This window comes from Pantherophis guttatus, chromosome 6 (genome assembly GCF_059756535.1).
Source record: "Pantherophis guttatus breed Tessera chromosome 6, ASM5975653v1, whole genome shotgun sequence".
Classification (NCBI taxonomy): Eukaryota; Metazoa; Chordata; class Lepidosauria; order Squamata; family Colubridae; genus Pantherophis; species Pantherophis guttatus.
The window spans coordinates 19,921,950-19,940,116 of NC_142068.1; the positions used below are offsets into that span (position 1 = coordinate 19,921,950).

The window sequence follows — 18,167 nt, forward strand, 5'->3', positions numbered from 1 at the left end:
TCAGCCTGCATTTACTCTAGTGCTGACACTCTGTTTTCTCTAGGAATGTAAAGAATGTTTCAAATTAAGACAGTTTCAAATTTCCAACCTTCTGTTTTGAGCTCAGTACATCTTATTTTAAGTTCTAAACCGCTGGACTGATGCAGGATGGTGTTTCAAATGCAAAATGGGCCATTTCAAGCATTTGGAGACTGTTCTGAACTCCAGACATTTCTACTTCAAATTTCAAAAGTCTTAACAACAGCTCATTTCAGAACTGAAGCAAAAGTTCTGCTCTCAATCAGGATATTTCACATTCAAAATTTATTTATTTATTTATTTATTTATTTATTTATTTATTTATTTATTTATTTATTTATTTATCTATCTATCTATCTATCTATTTATTTATTTATTTATTTATTTATTTATTTATTTATTGGTTTGATTTATATGCCGCCCTTCTCCAGAGACTCAGGGCGGCTTACAATGCGTTAAGCAATAGCCTTCATACTTTTTGAATATACCTGCTTAGTAGAGCTTTTGGGCCCCCCTAAGCGGTGTTCTTTTTTATACAAAGTCAGCTTATTGCCTCCACAATCCGGGTCCTCATTTTACCTACCTCGGAAGGATGGAAGGCTGAGTCAACCTTGAGCCTAGTGATATTTGAACTCGCAGTAATTGCAAGCAACTGGCAGCTAAGTGCTACTTAACAGCACTTTAGTCTGTTACACACCAAGGCTCTTGTCTCCTTTTCCCAGTCTATGAGTCTTGAACTGGGCTCAGTGTTCAACTCTCATGAATTATATACACCACAGGAACTCAGGAACTCAAAACCTAGGTACAAAAATGCTTCTGAGAAGTCATTGTTGGGTGTGTGTGGGTGCCAGATAAACTTCCCTGTCTAGCTTTCTACATCCGAAACCTTCTCCCTTGCAAACATCCACTTGACTTCATTTACACTGGGAGAACAATAGGATGATGCATTCATCCAAATATTCAGCCATTTGGGACTTTAAAGGCCTGTATCAAGCCTTTGATTAGGGCTTGGAAATGAATTGGCAGCCAGACCCAATCAATAGTCCTGAATGTAAGCTATGATCCTGTTTTGGATAGGTTTACACATTGTGCTGAGCTGGTTTGTTTTAAGCCCAGTTTATAGAACCATCTATTCTGACGTGATTTCCAGATAACACTGGGCCATGAACCATGATTTATAAACTATAGTGGGTGGGTCCATTTATCATACTAACCTGAAATTGAATAACATGCAATATATTTTGAAGTGATTTGTCCCTTCTCTGGTACTCCCATCCCAGGAGCAGTAGCATTGCATAACTGAGACATCCCCCCCTTTTAACATACCAGTATGTTATGACATTACATACATGGGGCAATACCTCTGCCCAATAGTGATGAAGGTACTGTTACAAATACTGGATACATTATGCCCATAATGCCATAAATTGCACTCAAAATATATCTAGCAAAACTAAGAAGAATGCAAAATGTTCTGAGTTTGAAGCCTTATCCAGGGTTCCAAGATGCACTGAGCAATTCTAAACCTAACTGCCTTTTGTCATAATGATCTTTACAGGGAAGTCTGGAAGTTAAGAGATCTGGAGAATGTGTAAAACAAAGCTTATTGCTTCACACACACTCCCCAGCTTCCCTAGCTCCCCACTTGTTGTGGTCCACCAGCAGCCTGTGGAGCTGGCAACAAAGTCGGACAGTGAGGAGGCTGGGGAGGACAATGGGCCAGTCCTGGAGTCAGGGAAGGCCCGGACGAGGGCTCTGCGTCGAGGCAGAGATGGGGCCAGGGACATCTGGGAGCGATGTGCAGACTCCGGAGCCTCCAGAGGCGGACAGCAGAGAGGCAGAGGAACAGGAGGAGCCTGTTCCTAGTGCATGCATGCCAGAAGACAAGAGCAGCTAAAGCAAAAAGGACGACTTGGGAGTAAGGCCAGGAGATGATTGGTCCCTCCCATAAGGCTTAAAAGAGCAGCAAAGACTCTTGGGCTATTTGTAGGAAAGCAACATTGCTACATTTGTTTCTTGTCAGCATCTCTTGTTTCTGAACTTCGTGGGGCTTTGTCAAGAAAAGCCTTTGGCAGGGTGCCAAAGAAGACAAAGGTTTGCGATAAGGCCGAAGGACTTTTTCTGAAGGACTTGTTTTGCAATTAATTTGGACTAAGCTGAGAATGAAGTAATCCTCAGCTGTTCTAATAAAATATGTTTGTTTAGGACTGATTGTGTCTGGTAAAACTACTTGGGCCTAGGTCACAACACCACCCTCACCCCTTTGGTACTTGTCAAAGAGCTTTTGAACAAGGCTGTGAGTTCAGATTCTTGGATACGAAGGATAATCTTTGTTCTTTTTCAGGATGGTGAGAGATTTCTTCTGTATGTGCATGTGTGTACACACATATATACCTGAGCAATAGGGGTCTGAAAACAGTGGAATTTGAAATGCTTGAAGTCCAGCTCAGTTGTTTGGAGAGAGTGTTTCATTTCACATTTGAAATGTTCTCCATACACTAAACAAGCAAAGACAATTGGTGCAATTTCTGGAGAACTGAATTTCATCATATATCCACTATCTGTAAATTTGAATGTCAAGCTGAAGCAATTTAACTTTGTAGGTACAATCCACCATCGTCTGTTCAAGCATCAACTTGAATGTGTATAATATTTTGCTTGGTGCGTGCATTTTTATTGATACCTCCGTGTTCCCTCACACACCCATTTTCAAAACATTTAAATATTTTTCTCTTGACAGTTTATATTCATTGCTCTTAAAGGTAAAAATACCTTTGAGTCAAGCTCAATTGCCAACACCCACAGGGATGTAGTGTGGTTGGCCTATCTAAGTTACCTTCTGATCCTTGATAACGTTGTCCAAATGCTTGCTACTTGCTGGGAATCTTCATTCTTACCATCCCTAAAATATATATTTCTTTTTTAGTTGAACAGCTACTTATTTCCCTGCAATTTCTCCCTCTTTTTCAGTGGTGTATGAACATCGATCAAGACTAGAAAAATCTTTACAGAAAGAAAGGCTTGAACATAAGAAAGCAAAAGAAGGTAATATTTACATTTCAGATGAATTTTAAAAGATTTTATCAGCGGAGAAATGACGTTTGTAGGATAGGAATTCAGATAGGCAATTTAGGGTGGTATGCTCCTTTAAAGTTGGCCTGGATTGAAACTGTCTTTTTAAAAAAATGACAGGCTTTTGAATGCTCTTGGTGGTGGTGGTTGGGTGAGATTTCCACAGCTATGCAAATAAGAGCTGATTGTTTTATGGTTTCTTACCACCATCTAGTGGATAAAACCCATTTTATCTGCAACAATTTCTCTGCAAGCAGAGACATATTTCATTCAGCAGGATGGAGCTAATCACTCAGTCTGGCTGAATTTCTATTCTGCCAAAAATGACAATAGGCATGTAGTAATCCAATTAACAATGAACATTCTGGTGTTTGAAGACTGGGTACATATTGAAAAGTCAGGTGCAGACTGAACTAAAGGCCTAGCAGAGGGCTGAGTTAGTCATTTGTGCCCTTTTCCAGAGACTAAGGAATTTTATCTCTCAGTAAAGCTAAACTGAAAAGAGCTGAAGAAGCTTCTTGGATGAGAAGCAAAACGTCTTCAGAGAAAAACCAGAAAGTCCAATTGCCTCTTGAAAAAACACCTTTGGGACAGCCATGACCTGGATGACTGAAAATCTTCACAGTCTGAAAATTAGTTCCTTTACACACAAGGATAACTAGATACGTGTCTTTGTGAATGAACTACAGTACGGCATTTACAACATTACACTATCTGTACCTGGATATCTGATGCACTCACTTCAAATCCCATGAATTTGCATGAGTTGCTTTTAAACCTAGTTGTTATCTATTTTAATCATGACTGAAGTGCTATTGATTTTAACTGGCGCCAAGTGCCATAATTTGGGGGGACTCTGCCACAGGCAGAGTCAGTTTCCATATTTATCAGTTCTCAGGTACCGCTCAAGGGTATATGGTAATTGAATGCAGAGAAATTGTGTATGGCTGAATTACTGTGTGAAATCTTGATGGTGAAAGGAAGTTTGAGCTGGAGTTGCCTCCAGAGAGAATAGCTGTGATTCTGGGGTTTTATTTATGTATATGTTCCTGAAGATCATTCATTTTTCCCCTTTTCATTTTTGTATTTTAGACTTTCTTGTTTATAAATTAGAAGCACAAGAAACATTAAATAAAGGAAGGGTAAGTCAGCAGAAGTAATTGATAAGTTTTTCTGCACGTAAGGATTTTATCAAAGCCTTTGAAAATTCAAAGTGTAATGAATAAGATCTAATTGTCTGAATTCTGAATAACTTTAAATATATAGTCACTTCCTGAAAAGGAGGGATTTTAAGCAATGGTGTCTTCCAGGGCTCTAGTACTGGGATTGATGCTTTTAAATATGATAAATGATCTAGAGTGTGTCACCAAATCAACTGTAATTTGGAATTCTGAAAATGTTTCTGGTGTTTTTGCAAAATAGCTGCTGGAAGGGAGTGATTTTACCCAAGTCCCATGAACAATGGAATCAAATACGTAATACTCCTTTCCCAGAATGCTTCCTGTCAGATCCACTGTCCCTTTTCTCATAAAGTTAACCCCAGTTAACAATTTACTTTTTTGGGGGGGAAGGGCAGGTGAAGACATTTCTGAATGGAAATATTGGTCTTCAGCTGTCCAAAATTTTTATTTTCTGAAAAAGCATGTAGGGCCCATTGGGAGCCCAGCTGTATTTTTAGAAATAAGAATTATGCTGGAAGCTTGTACTTTGATTTTGTACAACACGATAGCTTTATATTAAAAAAAAATGTAGAAAGTCAGGTGGGGTGTGGAGTTTGGCAAATGACAAATGAGGCTTCCTCAGAGACATCGATGCCTCACTAAGAATACTTGAACTGGAGGAACAATGTTGTTCAAGGTGATACCACATTACTTTCAAAAGTATCATCTGAAATAGAAAAATTTGTTATTAAAATGGAAAATTTAGGAGCCTTGATGGCACAGTGGCTAGAGTGTAGAATTGCAGGCTAGCTCTGCCCACTGCTTGCAGTTCAATTCTTACCAGCTCAAGGTTAACTCAACCTTCCATCCTTCCAAGGTCAGTAAAATAAGGAAACAGATTGTTGGGGGAATATGCTGACATTGTAAATCTCCCAGAGATGCTGTAAAGCACTGTGGGGCGGTATAATAACCTAAGTGCTATTGCTATTGTTAAAATAATTTTCAAAATAAGCATAAATCCTGCGATGGGGGAGTTTTTAATTGTATGCCATGATGAGATCTGAGATGCTGGTGACTTCCCAAGAAAATGATCTGGTAATGGACAATTAAATAAATTTAAAAAATCCACATTGGGGATAATTAGGAATAGAATTGAAAATAATTACCATATTTTTCTGAGTATAAGATGCACCTTCCCACCCCCCAAAAAAGAGGGTGAAAATCTGGGTGTGTCTTATACTCTGAATGTAGTCCTGCCCAGCTTCTCAAACGGAGTTCTCAGAGGGTGAAAAAAAGCATCAGAAACGAAGCTTCAGAAAAGAAGCCCCCAAACAGAACTTCAGAAAGAAAGCCCCCAAACAGAGTTTCAGAGGTTTTTTTCTGAAGCTGTTTCGGAGGCTTTCAGAGGCAGAAAAGAAAGTTTTTTTCTGAAATGGAGTTTCAGAAGTCTCAGAGGGAGGAAAAAAAAGCAAAAAAAAAAAAAAAAAAAAGCAAGGCACAGAGCTGACAACTAAGGAACCTGTTGCTAAAATTCACCTCTGGGAACAGCTGATTGGGGGTATTCCGGGAGGCCGATCCACCTGCCAATCAGCTTTTTTCTTATTTTCCTCCCCAAAATCTAAGGTGCATCTTATACTCCAGTGCGTTTTATACTCTGAAAAATACGCTATGTTGATACAGTTCTCAAAGTGATGCCAACAATAGCAAATGCAAGGGAATTGCTTGACTTTTTGTAACAATTCTAAAAAGGATTTTGGGGATTTTTTTGTACTTGTTCCACCATTCCACCAATGTGCCCCACATTCATGTCACCCTGAGGCAGGTTAGTCAGTTGTGAGTAGGATCCCTGGATAATTCATGGCTTTCATATGAGGGAACAGAGAAATATGGCAGACAAGCATATGGGCAAACTTTCCATTATCTTCGCTGCTGCGATGTTTATAGATTATTGGATTTCAGCACCCACATCTTTAGTCAGTCTGTAATCCAGATTTGTTTCAGTGTTGTCTAGAAATGCTGGATTTCTACATCCCTGAACCTCCCCAAGTTGGGACCTCTAGCAATTGAATTCAACACTTCAACACAGCACTGAGCCAAGAAAGTATGCAGCTTAAAATCTGTGCACCCCTATGGCCAAATTCAAGAACACGCTTGCAATTTCCATAGCATGCAGAGAAGTGCCATAGCTATGCCAAAAGCAGTTGAGGTCTTATCTAACTATGTGTTTCTTTTTGTTTGTTTGTTTGTTTTGCAGCAAGATTCCAATAGCAGATATAGTGCACTGAACGCACAACATCAGATGCTGAAGGTAGATACTTGAGTTTTTGTTGTTTTCTTAATGGTAGGCAATTTATAGCCCTTACAGCCGCCATCCTTCACATGCAGTTAGTTTCCTGGCAAACAAAGGAAATTTTATGTAAAAGCTGTAAAAACAGCCTTGATAAATTTGGCAAAGGTGCTTTACAATCAATGTAGGCATTCCTGCTGGACCTAAACACTTTTCCTGAACCTTGTGGCTACCATATGGGTTCAACAAGGGTGCCTATGCTCGATTTGGAGAATCTTTTATCTGCTTAATATTAGAATATCCATGCCATTGAATGTAAGATTTAACTTGAAAACTGTGGAAGAACTGAAAGACTTGAAAACTGAACTTGAAATCTCTCAGAATATCATTCCACCATTGAACCTACCTTCTGCTCCCCTTTTCGGCTACATAAAATAGGCCCATCTCTGTCTTTATCCAGTCTTTAAATAGAAGATGATGGGTGGGTGATGATGATGAAATCAGGCTTCTAGTCCTATTAAGCATTTGTCAAAATCTCCAGTTAAAAAAATCTTTTTTGACTTTAGTGAGTCTGCTAGATTTTAGGAGAAGGCTGGCTTCCTGATCACAAAATGTTTTCCATCCAATCATCACCTCAAATTTCTTCGTACTTTGAAGAGAATTAAAGATACTTTTCACATATGAAACCCCCACAAACATTTCAGACGTTTGATGTGTAAGTACAGAAAGCAATTGGGTGTGCAAGGTTTACGGTTTGGAGCGGGAACCCCGGGAACCTTCTGAGATAGTACAATTTCGGGAAGAGATTTTAAGGATCAGAAATATTGTGAAATATTGTTAATATCAGTAAATAGGGATTTACTGATCTGAATTTCAAGATATGCTAAAATATCATTTAAACTTAATCTGACAGGGTTCCATCTTCCCTTTTCTTCCTGTTTTACATTTGTGATATTTTATTGTTACTGATATACACCTTGCAGGAAAAAGAAAGGATGGAAGGAAGAGCATGTGTAGCAGGGTAGGGCTAAACCTTAAAATGGGTTGAAACTTTTTTCCAAACTATTTTTTTCTTTTTCTTTTTTAATATATTTTATTATTTTTTTAAGACAAACAAACATTTAATACATCAATCCTCCCTTCCCTGTAGCGCCTCGGTGTTATCTTCTAGGCTTCTTTTCCATCTTCCATAAGTTTCTTCTATCTTCATATTTATCCAAACCATTCTAACATTTCATTTCTAAAGCAATATTATAATCATCATTTGTACACAATCATAGTATCAATCATTTATATCTCTTTTCCAACCAACTATAAAAATAATTCCATGTTTTAAAATATTCTGATTCCTCCTCATCTTTAATCATCAAAGTTAATCTATTCATTTCTGTACAGTCTAATTTTTTTTATTACTTCTTTTTCCAAAGGTATTTTCTCTGATTTCCAATTTTGAGCATACACAATTCTTGCAGTTGTTATTACATGAATAATCAAATATACATTTTTTTCTTATCTTTTCGGTGAGAGGAGGCTATATTCTAAAAAATGTCAGAAAGTATCAAAATAAGGACAGCTAGTTTGGTGCAGTGAAGGCATCAGGCTAGAAACGGAGAGACCATGGGTTCTAGTTCCATCTTAGGCACAGCTTGAGCCAGTCACTTTCTCTCAGCCCTAGGAAAAATAGCAATGGCAAACCATTTCTGAAAACCCCCACCAAAGAAAACCAGACTTGTCCTGGTACTCTCTGAGAATCAGACATGATTGAACCAAAGGAAAAAAACAATCAAAATAAAGAAGTAGGCCAGAAATTGTATACTGAGAGCATCATCATCAACACCGCACAGTCCCCCCCTCCCCCTAAAAATGATCATTGTCTCATCCTTGGAGTGATGCTGCATTGAAAAATCAAAAACAAAATTTGGCAGCTACATAGATCAAGAAATCCTTGTGCTGTTTTCTTGTTTTGATTTTGTGCTATGCAGAGCCAGCATGAAGAACTAAAGAAACAGCACTCAGATCTGGAAGACGAGCACAAGAGACAGGGAGATGATTTCAGCCGAGCAGTTGATGAACACAAGCAAAAATATGTACAGTTACAGCAAGAAAAGGAGCAATCGCTGTCCAAGTTAAAAGGTATAGAAGGATGCTGTTTAAGTACAGTAGTGGCCAAAATTGTGGAAACCTTTTGGGAAAAGTGTATTTTCTAAAATTAGTTAATGACACCACTTTTTTTTGGGAGTAGTACCATGAAATTATATATCAATGGAAAGATAATTTAATCAAGAATGTAACGCAATAACTTTTATGAAGGATCTGCTATTAGAATAGCAGTTACAGTATAAAGAAGAAAAGTAAAGCACGTAGAAAAAACGAGATATACAAAAATTATCATCATAGAAAAAATAAGATATACAAAAATTATCCCCATGTCAGTTAATAACTTAATTGGATAACCTTTAGCATGAATTACGGCCTTACAACGTCTTCCCATAGAGTGAACCAAGTCTTTTAGTTCTGCAGCTGTTATAATGTGAAACCAAGATTGAATGATGGCTTCTATTAACTGGGTTTTATTGTTGGGTCGCTTCTGACTAGCAAGTTTCTTTAGTTGGCTCCATAGATTTTTCAATTGGGTTACGGTCTGGGCTATTCCCAGGCCATTCCAGCAGTGGAATATGATTATCTTGAAACTCCAAAAAAAAAAAAAAAAAAAAGTGGTGTTATTAGCCATCAAACCTCAAAAATACACTTTTCCCAAAAGGTTTCCATAATTTTGGCCACTATTGTAATTTTGGAGTTGGAGAATGTAGGCCATCCTGTAGAGCCAGATCTCATTTGACTAGTAGGTAGGAATGAATTATGGGTTTTTGCAGTTTGATACAGCGGTGGGAGGCATCTGTTTGGGCAAGACAGGTCTATTCATATTACGATTGAGTTAGTTAATATTTGAAAACATAAATCAATTAGAATTCCTCCCTCAAAGATATGTCTGTTCGAACACTTTTTTACACTGAATTTTAAACAGAATCCATGTACAATCTGCAAGAAGAAAACAGACAATTGAGGAGATCCCACCAGGATATTCATACTCAGCTGCAAGATGTGAAGGTAAGATCTTGATCTCCTAAAAAGACATGAGTGGCGAGAAAGAGAGAAATGCCTCTTTCTTTACAAAGAGGAATAAAAATGTTGCCATGATGTATGTAACACAGTGAGAAAAATGTTTCACTTTTGTGACTTAAAAGAATATGGTCAACATTTTTTTAAGTACACATTGTAGCATTTTGGAATTGTTCACACAGATCACCAATGAACAATTTAACGTATCATCACTCTACTTCTTGCCCTCTGAATAATTAAAAAGAGAAGTAAACATATTTCTTGCATGTAAACTGTTACATTTTGATTTTTTAAAAAATCAGTAAATTACTAAATAAGCCAATATTAAGCCCTGGTTTTTACATGTTAAAAAATCACATTTCTATCCTTTAAGCCACATTTTTGGCTTCCATATATTGATAATAGGAATGTGACTTCCTACTCTGACTTCCATATGGTTTGGTACACACATACCCATCACACTGTTCCCTTTTTGAAGTTGGCAGGGTAATTCAGAGTTCAGAACTGTAATAAGAAAATAATAAGCTGAAGACATTAAAGGGATGAGATAATAAAAGAAAAAGAGATCTACTTAATTCTACTTTATACTAACGCTGTTCACTCCAGATATCTATCCTTTCAAATCCTCTTTGCTTCTACTATATCTGTATGGTATTTTATACTGTGTTTATCATCTATTTTATCAGCTCCAATTTCTTGAGTTTCTTCTCAACCCATTCATTCTTCCTTCCTGTATGTTTTCTGCTCCAGCTACATTCTTTTTTTTTTCTTATGACTGATCAACATCAAGATTTTTCATACAAGTAGTCCTCAACTTATGACAGCAATTGGGAGGAGAATTTCCTACTGAAGCATGGCTACATCACTTAGCAGCAGCAATCCCTGCAGTCCTGATTGCCGTTGTTAACGGAATGTCATGGTTATTAGGCCAGGCAACTTCCAACCTGGCTTCCCACAAGCAAGGTCAGTGGGTGTTGTGGCCTGTCGGCTACCAGCCCCTCCAACAGCTGAATCAGATGAGGAGGTATGGGAGTCAGGGTCAGCATCAAGGCAACCTGAGAGCTCTGAGGAGGAAGAGGGAATGGAGCTGTCAGAGAGAGAGAGACAGAGGCGGAGCCTGGGCTGTCCGCTAGCCCTCAGATGGAGAGTCAACAGCCCCCAGGTCCGGAGGTGGCTGATGAGGAAGAGGAGGAACAGCTGGGTCCAGTGCCTGACACGCAGATGCGCAGAAGGCAGAGGAGAGGAGAGCAGTGGAAATCCGTGGGCCGATCCTTGGAAAGGAAGAACCACCTCTGCTAGCAAAGCCCCACCCTAGCTCTGGGGATAAAAGGCAGGGGGTGGAGTTGAATAGATGTGGCAGACACACTATTCATCTTCCGGCTGGATGGACTTGTTAGCCTGCGGTGAGAGGGAAACTTTTTGCCAGGGTTGCTGGCGGTCCTAATAAAGGAATCTTTGAGTTAACTTTAGGGGCTTTGTTGTGTTTGGGGAGCTGGGTCAGAACAGTGGGGAAGCTGAGATGAAGTTGCAAGTCCCAAATCTACAGGTAGGTAAAGTGGGAGACGGAGTGAAGATGCACATGAGGTGTGGCGTGGGAAAGATACATGAGGGTGCGAGGGAAGGTCTAGGACCTTCTGCAAAAGGATAGGAGGGGGTGAGAGAGACTCAGTGGAGGTCAGGTAGGATGCACAAGATGCAAAGGGAAGTGTGGGTTGGAAGGCTGCCTGAGGTGTGAGGAGGTTCACAGAGGCACTGCATAGGTTGGGGACGATAGGGTTGGAGTGGGTGCCCAAAGTTGCAAGGGGGTGCACGAGAGGCCCAGCATGTGTTGGGGAGGGGATGCTAGAGGTACCACACAGGTCAGGGAGCGTGTGAGGAGGTGTCTGGAGACAACAGTCAGAGTGGGAGTGTGAGAATCTTCTGCTAAAATGATTATGCCAAAGAATCACTTTTCTTATTCAATGCTGAGTCTCTGAAGGTTGGAATCTGAAGGTTTTTCTGTACTTAACATGACTCATTCCCAACCTTGGATTCACATCACCTGTATAACCCCCCCTCCCCCCTCCCCCCTCCCCAGCATTCACTCAGAATGTTGCACAGTTTTTCTGAGAATTCATTCCTCATTTTTTTCATTATAACAGTTCACTGGAGCGTAACATGCAGCACTTGCCTATAAATTTCTATTTTCATACACTCTTAAAACAGTCTGAGTAATACTAGTTCATAGTTTTTGGCATTCAGTTTAGCTCTTTTATTCCTAATTGAACTCACACCTTCACATTCATGCATGTATTTATCAACAGCATTGCACAAGTTCCAACTACCTTTGTTCAGATTTATTACAATCCTCTTAGATTCTCTGGCATACAATGTACCTATTTTTCTTTCTTTCATTCATTTCAGTTATTCATTCAACCTCTTTCCATTTACTCCATTAACATTCCAAGTCTGCAGTCTTCCATAAACCATGCTTGTTGCCCAATGGATCATAGATAGTTCACAGATTAATTATTTTGGCTTGTAATTCTCTAGGAATTATGAGCTGCAGAATCAGTTTAAGACTAGAGTAAAAAAGGCAGTATCTACAGAGAACATTTGTCTGTGTTCAATTTATAAATGAATGGATAAATAAAACATATAAATGTTGCTTGTGGTGTATTGAAATCAATACAATAATTACACCTAATAGTTTTTTTTTAGCAGATGAAGTTCATAGAAACGTCCAATGCATTAGATGGTGGAAGAAACTTCCTTATTTGTTCAGAACCATTTTTCGCTTGAAATGTATGAGGAAATAATTTTTATTGATGGGAAATGAGGAATAATATTTTTCTGTAGAAATTCATGCACAAAACCACTGATCCTGAGAACAAACTAGCTGGTATGTTGGATAGTATAGTATAAGATAGGATAGGATAGGATAGGATAGGATAGGACAGGACAGGACAGGACAGGACAGGACAGGACAGGACAGAATATGTGTGTATATGTGTGGATAGTATAAAACTAAGCTTTCCTTCATGGGATTCATTTTAATTAGGAAAGACAACCTATTTAACTTTAGAGGCTATTTGGGTTCTGATGTATAAGGCTAATTAAGAATAGAAAAATCAATTTTAGCATTTTTTTTCTTGCTAAGTCTTTATTTTAAATGATGGCGTATTAAATCGCCCACACTTGACTATATTCAAATGGCAAATTTGTACACTAAAATTTGTCAGTCATGGTTTATGTCTGTTCTCAATCTATGTTTTCTAGTTGTGACTGCATAAACCCACCCCTCGTTTATTAAAGCTTGATAAAATGCGCATACAGTGTAACCTCATATTAATGAACTTAAATGGCATGAATGAAAACCCTGTTATAATTACATCATTTGTCATAAATGGTATAATCTGTGTCATGCATAACAATGGTGCTGAAGATAACATACTCTTTGATTTAATAGTGAGAAACCACTCCTTTTAATTTACGTGTTAAACTGAGACTTTGCTATATATTTAATAAAAGCAAGGTTAAAAAGCAAGTGTCTTGCTTGACAATGCTTGACAGCCTCCTTAAGAAATATCTTTTAAGTTTTGAAGAAACACTTGGGCTCACATTTGATGTGGTATTTTCTTTTGTGTAGTTTCAGCATAAGAATTTAATCTCCCAACACAACCAGCTTGTAATGACACTGGAAGAACACAAGAGCGCACTAAAAGCTGCGCAGGTCAGCCACCAGATCGGCATTGCGTTAACAGTGGTGGTTTTCTTTTCTCTCCTCCCCCTCACCCCCAAATCGTCTAATATTTCTTGCTTCTTTTTTTCCCTGCTGATCATAACTTTTATGCATGTAAGCGTGGGTTCTCTGATTAATAACCAGCTGCCCTCTGGGGCAAGATCTGCATGCCTAGAAGGATTTCTGCTATACCAGAATTGTGAAGCTAAGAAATCAGTGCCAAACTTTTTTTTTATTATTGTTACAACAGCTATAGTAATATGCAGGTAGTCCTCGACTTACGACCACAATTGAGCCTACCATTTCTGTTGCTAAGGGAGGCAGTTTATTAAGTGTCTTTTCCCCCATTTTACAACCTTTCTTGCCACAGTTGTTAAGTGAATCACTGCAGTTGTATAATCTGAGGCTGTAGTGACTGTAGAAATCATTTTGCAAGACTGAATACGTTCTCCCAACCTTCTCATTTTATTTTCATGTGAATCAGGGAGGGGGTTCAGATGTTTCCTCAAATTAGTTTCTTGGAATAGATTCAGCCCTCCCTGTATCCAACTGTTGCTTGGGTAGTGATTCTTCCTCTATCCATCAAGGTCATTCTATATTCATTCTACTTTGAGAGTTAGATTCTGCCTCATTTCTGCCAGAGCTGTAGCTATGTAATTTACACCTGAATATAATGAATATTTCTTAAAGGTAAAGGTTCTCTTCACACATATGTGCTAGTCCTTCCCGATTCTAGGGGACGGTGTTCATCTCTGTTTCAAAGCTGAAGAGCCAGCGCTATCCGAAGACATCTCCGTGGTCATGTGGCCGGCATGACTAAATGCCAAAGGCGCATGGAACACTGTTACCTTCCCACCAAAGATGGTTCCTATTTTTCTACTTGCATTTTTTACGGGCTTTCGAACTGCTAGGCTGGCAGAAGCTGGAACAAGTAATGGGAGCTCACCCCGTTATGCGGCACTAGGGATTCAAACCGCTGAACTGCCAACCTTTCGATCGACAAGCTCGGTGTCTTAGCCACTGAGCCACCGCATCCCTTTTATATATATATATCTGTCTTACCTAAGAGTAATTATGTTGTTATCCTGAGGTAAGATGGGCAGCCAATAGGTTTTACAAATAAATAAATGTTGTTGAAGGGAAGTAAAAATAAAAGGAGCAGCATACCTAATCTACTGCCCCAAATTATAAAATATTAGCAAAACTAAAGCCAAGGGAGCCTTAATAAGTCCTTGGATCAGGCTGGGGAGCGAGAAGGTGTCATGGGAGCCAATGTCCTCTCCTGCTTCCAATCGTGGCCTTCTCTCTCCCATCTCCCATCATATCTTCCTTAACCCATAGTAACTCAGTGAAGTTATGTTGATAAACAGATTGTAGTTTGATTTGTGTGCGTATTTGATTTGATTTGAATTTCAAAAAAGGAAGAAAAAAAAAAGATAAACAGCAACAGAAAAAAAATTCTTATCTGTTTTGCTTTGCCTGTCCATATCTTCTCTTTTTATGCATAACACCTTTTTTTTTCCCCTTGAGGGAGAACAGACATGGCTGGTCCGCATATCTTTTTACCCTGAAACTAGTCTCAGGGCTCAGAACTGTCCCTTGAACACAGCATATCTCCTTGGCTTTCCAGTTTTTTGTTTTTTTTTAAATTTGATTTATATGCCGCCCTTCTCCGGAGACTCAGGGTGGCTTACTGCCCCCACAAACTGGGTCCTCAATTTACCTACCTTAGAAAAGATGGAAGGCTGAGTCAACCTTGAGCCCCACAAGATTCGAACTTACTTTAATTGCAGACAGCTGGTGTTAAATTACAGTGCTTTAGTCTGTAGAGCTATCCAGGCTCCTAGTTAATGCCAATTCCATTGTTTCTGCTTTATAAGCAAAGGCTGGTCATGGTATTTTTCCTACATTTGGATTAAATGTCTTCTATGTGGCATTAAGCTAAAAACTGCTGTCATTGACATCAGCAGAGCCTTTTCAAAAGCTCTTAGTTTAATTTCCTATCGGCTGCTGATTGGAGATGAGTGCTTTTCATATCAGGAAGTGGATGAGGACAGGGAAATGTGCTGGTGTGGTGAAGTATATGGAAAAGCATTTTGGCTCTCTGGTTTAGGAACTCTATTGCAGTTGCTTCTTCAATATTCAGTTTTGGTCGCCATGATATAAAAAGAAGCTGAGACTCTAGAGTGCAGAGAAGAACAACAAAGATTATTAGGGAATTGGAGGCTAAAACATATGAAGAACGGTTGCTGGAATTGGGTATGTCTAGTTTGATGAAAAGAACTAGGTATGATATGATAGCAGTGCTTCAATATTTGAGGGACTACCACAAGGAAGAGGAGGTGAATCTGTTCTCCAAAACAACTGAAGGCAGGACAAGAAGCAATGGATGGAAACCAATCAAGGAGAGAACCAAGCTAGAACTAAAGAAAAATTTCCTGTCAGTTAGAACAATTAATCAATGGAACAAGTTGCCTCCAGAAGTTGTGGTTGTTCTAATACTGGACATTTTTAAGAACAGATTGGACAACCATTTGTCTAAAATGGTATAAGGTTTTATTTCTATGCAGTTGTTGTTGTTTTGTTTATAAAATCTCTTTAAACTTAGTCTCTATCTACTTGGCGATTAAGTTGGTGAAAATAATTTTATTTTTATCTATGTAGTTTTATAATTTCTTCCCATGCTCTCTGGCAGTGATAATTTCACTAGGTGTTTTATAGTGAAAGGTAGGCCCAATTTAAGGTTTGCTAGATGAATGATGATTGTGGACCCTCATGCTTAAAATATTGTATAGTAATAGTCATAGCACTTAGACTTATACTGCTTCACAGTGCTTTACAGCCCTCTCTGAGCAATTAGTTAGCATATTGCCCCACAACAATCTGGCTCCTTATTTTACCGACCTTGGAAGGATGGAGGACTGAGTAACCTTGAGCCAGTGAGGATTGAACTGGCAGTGAGCTGAATTAGCCTGCAATATTGCATTCTAACCACAGCACCACCATGGCTCTTAGCCACAGGTATAATAACATAGGCACATTGCAAAAAGCCAATAATCACTGCTACTCCATTCACTCAATCATGTCTTCCTTTCTGTAAGGCTATTAAAGTTAACTCCACATGCAGCCTTCATCATATGGATTTATAGGGAGTTTTGAACTAGATGGTGTCTATTGGTGTGGCTCCATCACCAGGCCTTGCTCTTGTGACCTAGTAATTGTGCTGGAGAATGAGCAGTAGTTTGTTTCAGGGAGCTATTCTGTCACCTCCCTCTGTGTGTATGTATTTTATCAAGAGTCACTCTTTTTAAACACTATAGACAGCAGCAGGCTGAATTTAACAGGGCAATATTTCCCAATCTCTTACTCTCCAGGTTTTCTCCAAGAGTCCCCAAGAGGTCCTGGGATTGATCCATTCTTAAACAAACACTTTTGTTAAAAAAAAAGGAAGGCCTATCCTTATGGGCAACTGAACAAGGCAGTCCTCCCTCCCTTCCTCCCTCTCCCCCTTCCCCTTCCCCTTCCTTCCCTCCCTCCCCCTCCCTCCCTCCCTTCCCCCTCCCCTTCCTTCCCTCCCTCCCTCAGTCACTCACCCCTTCCCCTTCCTTCCTTCCTTCCTTCCCTCCCTCCCTCCCTCCCTCCCTCTCCCCCTTCCCCTTCCTTCCTTCACTCACTCTCACTCCCCTTCCCTTCCTTCCCTCCCTCCCTCCCTCTCCCCCTTCTCCTTCCTTCACTCATTCACTCACTCCCCTTCCCTTCTTTCTTTCCTTCCTTCCTTCCTTTCTTCCTTCCTTCACTCACTCACTCACTCCCCTTCCCCTTCCTTCCTTCCCTCCCTCTCCCCCTTCTCCTTCCTTCACTCATTCACTCACTCCCCTTCCCTTCTTTCTTTCCTTCCTTCCTTCCTTCCTTCCTTCCTTCCTCCCTCCCTCCCTCCCTCCCTCCCTCCCTCCCTTTTTTCCACTTCATTCCATGATGCTTTCTATTTGTAGGTGGGTTTTTTTTTTCCTTCCCGAAGATTGAAGGAAGATGTAATAATTCACTACTGACAGTTTCTTCTTCTGCGTGGCATGAAAAACTAATCCCCTTTCTGGGCTATGGGGATTTTCTGCTAGACTTTGCATGTCTGCTGTAATGTATTAAACTGATGCACTCTGCCGCATAGAAAGATGTAGCTTTAGCACATGGACATTTTTGATCAAATGTGCATGTTTAGTTAAAATACCTGCATCAGCTCGGAGCCTCTTGCTTCCCTGCATTTATTACGGAGACCAGCTTCTCTCTCAGTGAAATCTAATGATTACATTTGATTTCTAGTCTCAGGTGGAAGAATACAGGCAGTTGAAGGACACCTTAAAAAAGATGCCCAGTTTCCAGAAACCTGAAAAATTTGAGTCGCCACATGGTTTGCCTGTGACACCTGTGCCTTCTCCTCTGAGTGATTCCAAAACACAGGGCACAGATGCCGCTAAAGAGCAAAAAGAGGTAATATGAACTGACTGTATTAAGGCAAAGCAATCTTATTTAATCATCATCATGGTTATTAGCATTGATACAGTGCTCTGAACATTACTGCAGCAGTAGTCCGTGTAACAATCCTATTAAAAAGGTCGCTGTTATCATTTCAAAGGGCAGGAGAAGAGAAGCTGAGCAGGACAAATGATTTAATCTGGATATCACATTAAAACAAAGTTTAAAAAAAAAAAAGCTAGAATGGTAATTTCCTAAGATAGTTTTCACTCAGCCAGGATATGAAAATTGTTTAGTCTTCCGACAACGAATTGTGATC

At 39.4% G+C, this 18,167-nt stretch overlaps 1 protein-coding gene across 3 annotated transcripts in view; it reads left to right on the forward strand.

Annotated features, from left to right (window-relative positions):
* The window catches only part of GOLIM4 (golgi integral membrane protein 4), a 72,759-nt gene that overhangs the window by 20,729 nt on the left and 33,863 nt on the right, over positions 1-18,167 (forward strand). Inside the window, exons 2-8 of one of the 3 annotated variants that reach the window (XM_034439035.3) lie at positions 2,989-3,063; positions 4,183-4,232; positions 6,505-6,558; positions 8,520-8,670; positions 9,563-9,645; positions 13,286-13,369; positions 17,696-17,863. In XM_034439035.3, the coding sequence (XP_034294926.1) occupies positions 2,989-3,063; positions 4,183-4,232; positions 6,505-6,558; positions 8,520-8,670; positions 9,563-9,645; positions 13,286-13,369; positions 17,696-17,863 (665 nt within the window). The remainder of the gene's footprint in view (positions 1-2,988; positions 3,064-4,182; positions 4,233-6,504; positions 6,559-8,519; positions 8,671-9,562; positions 9,646-13,285; positions 13,370-17,695; positions 17,864-18,167) is intronic. The other 2 variants (XM_034439037.3, XM_034439038.3) reach the window with 2 other exon arrangements.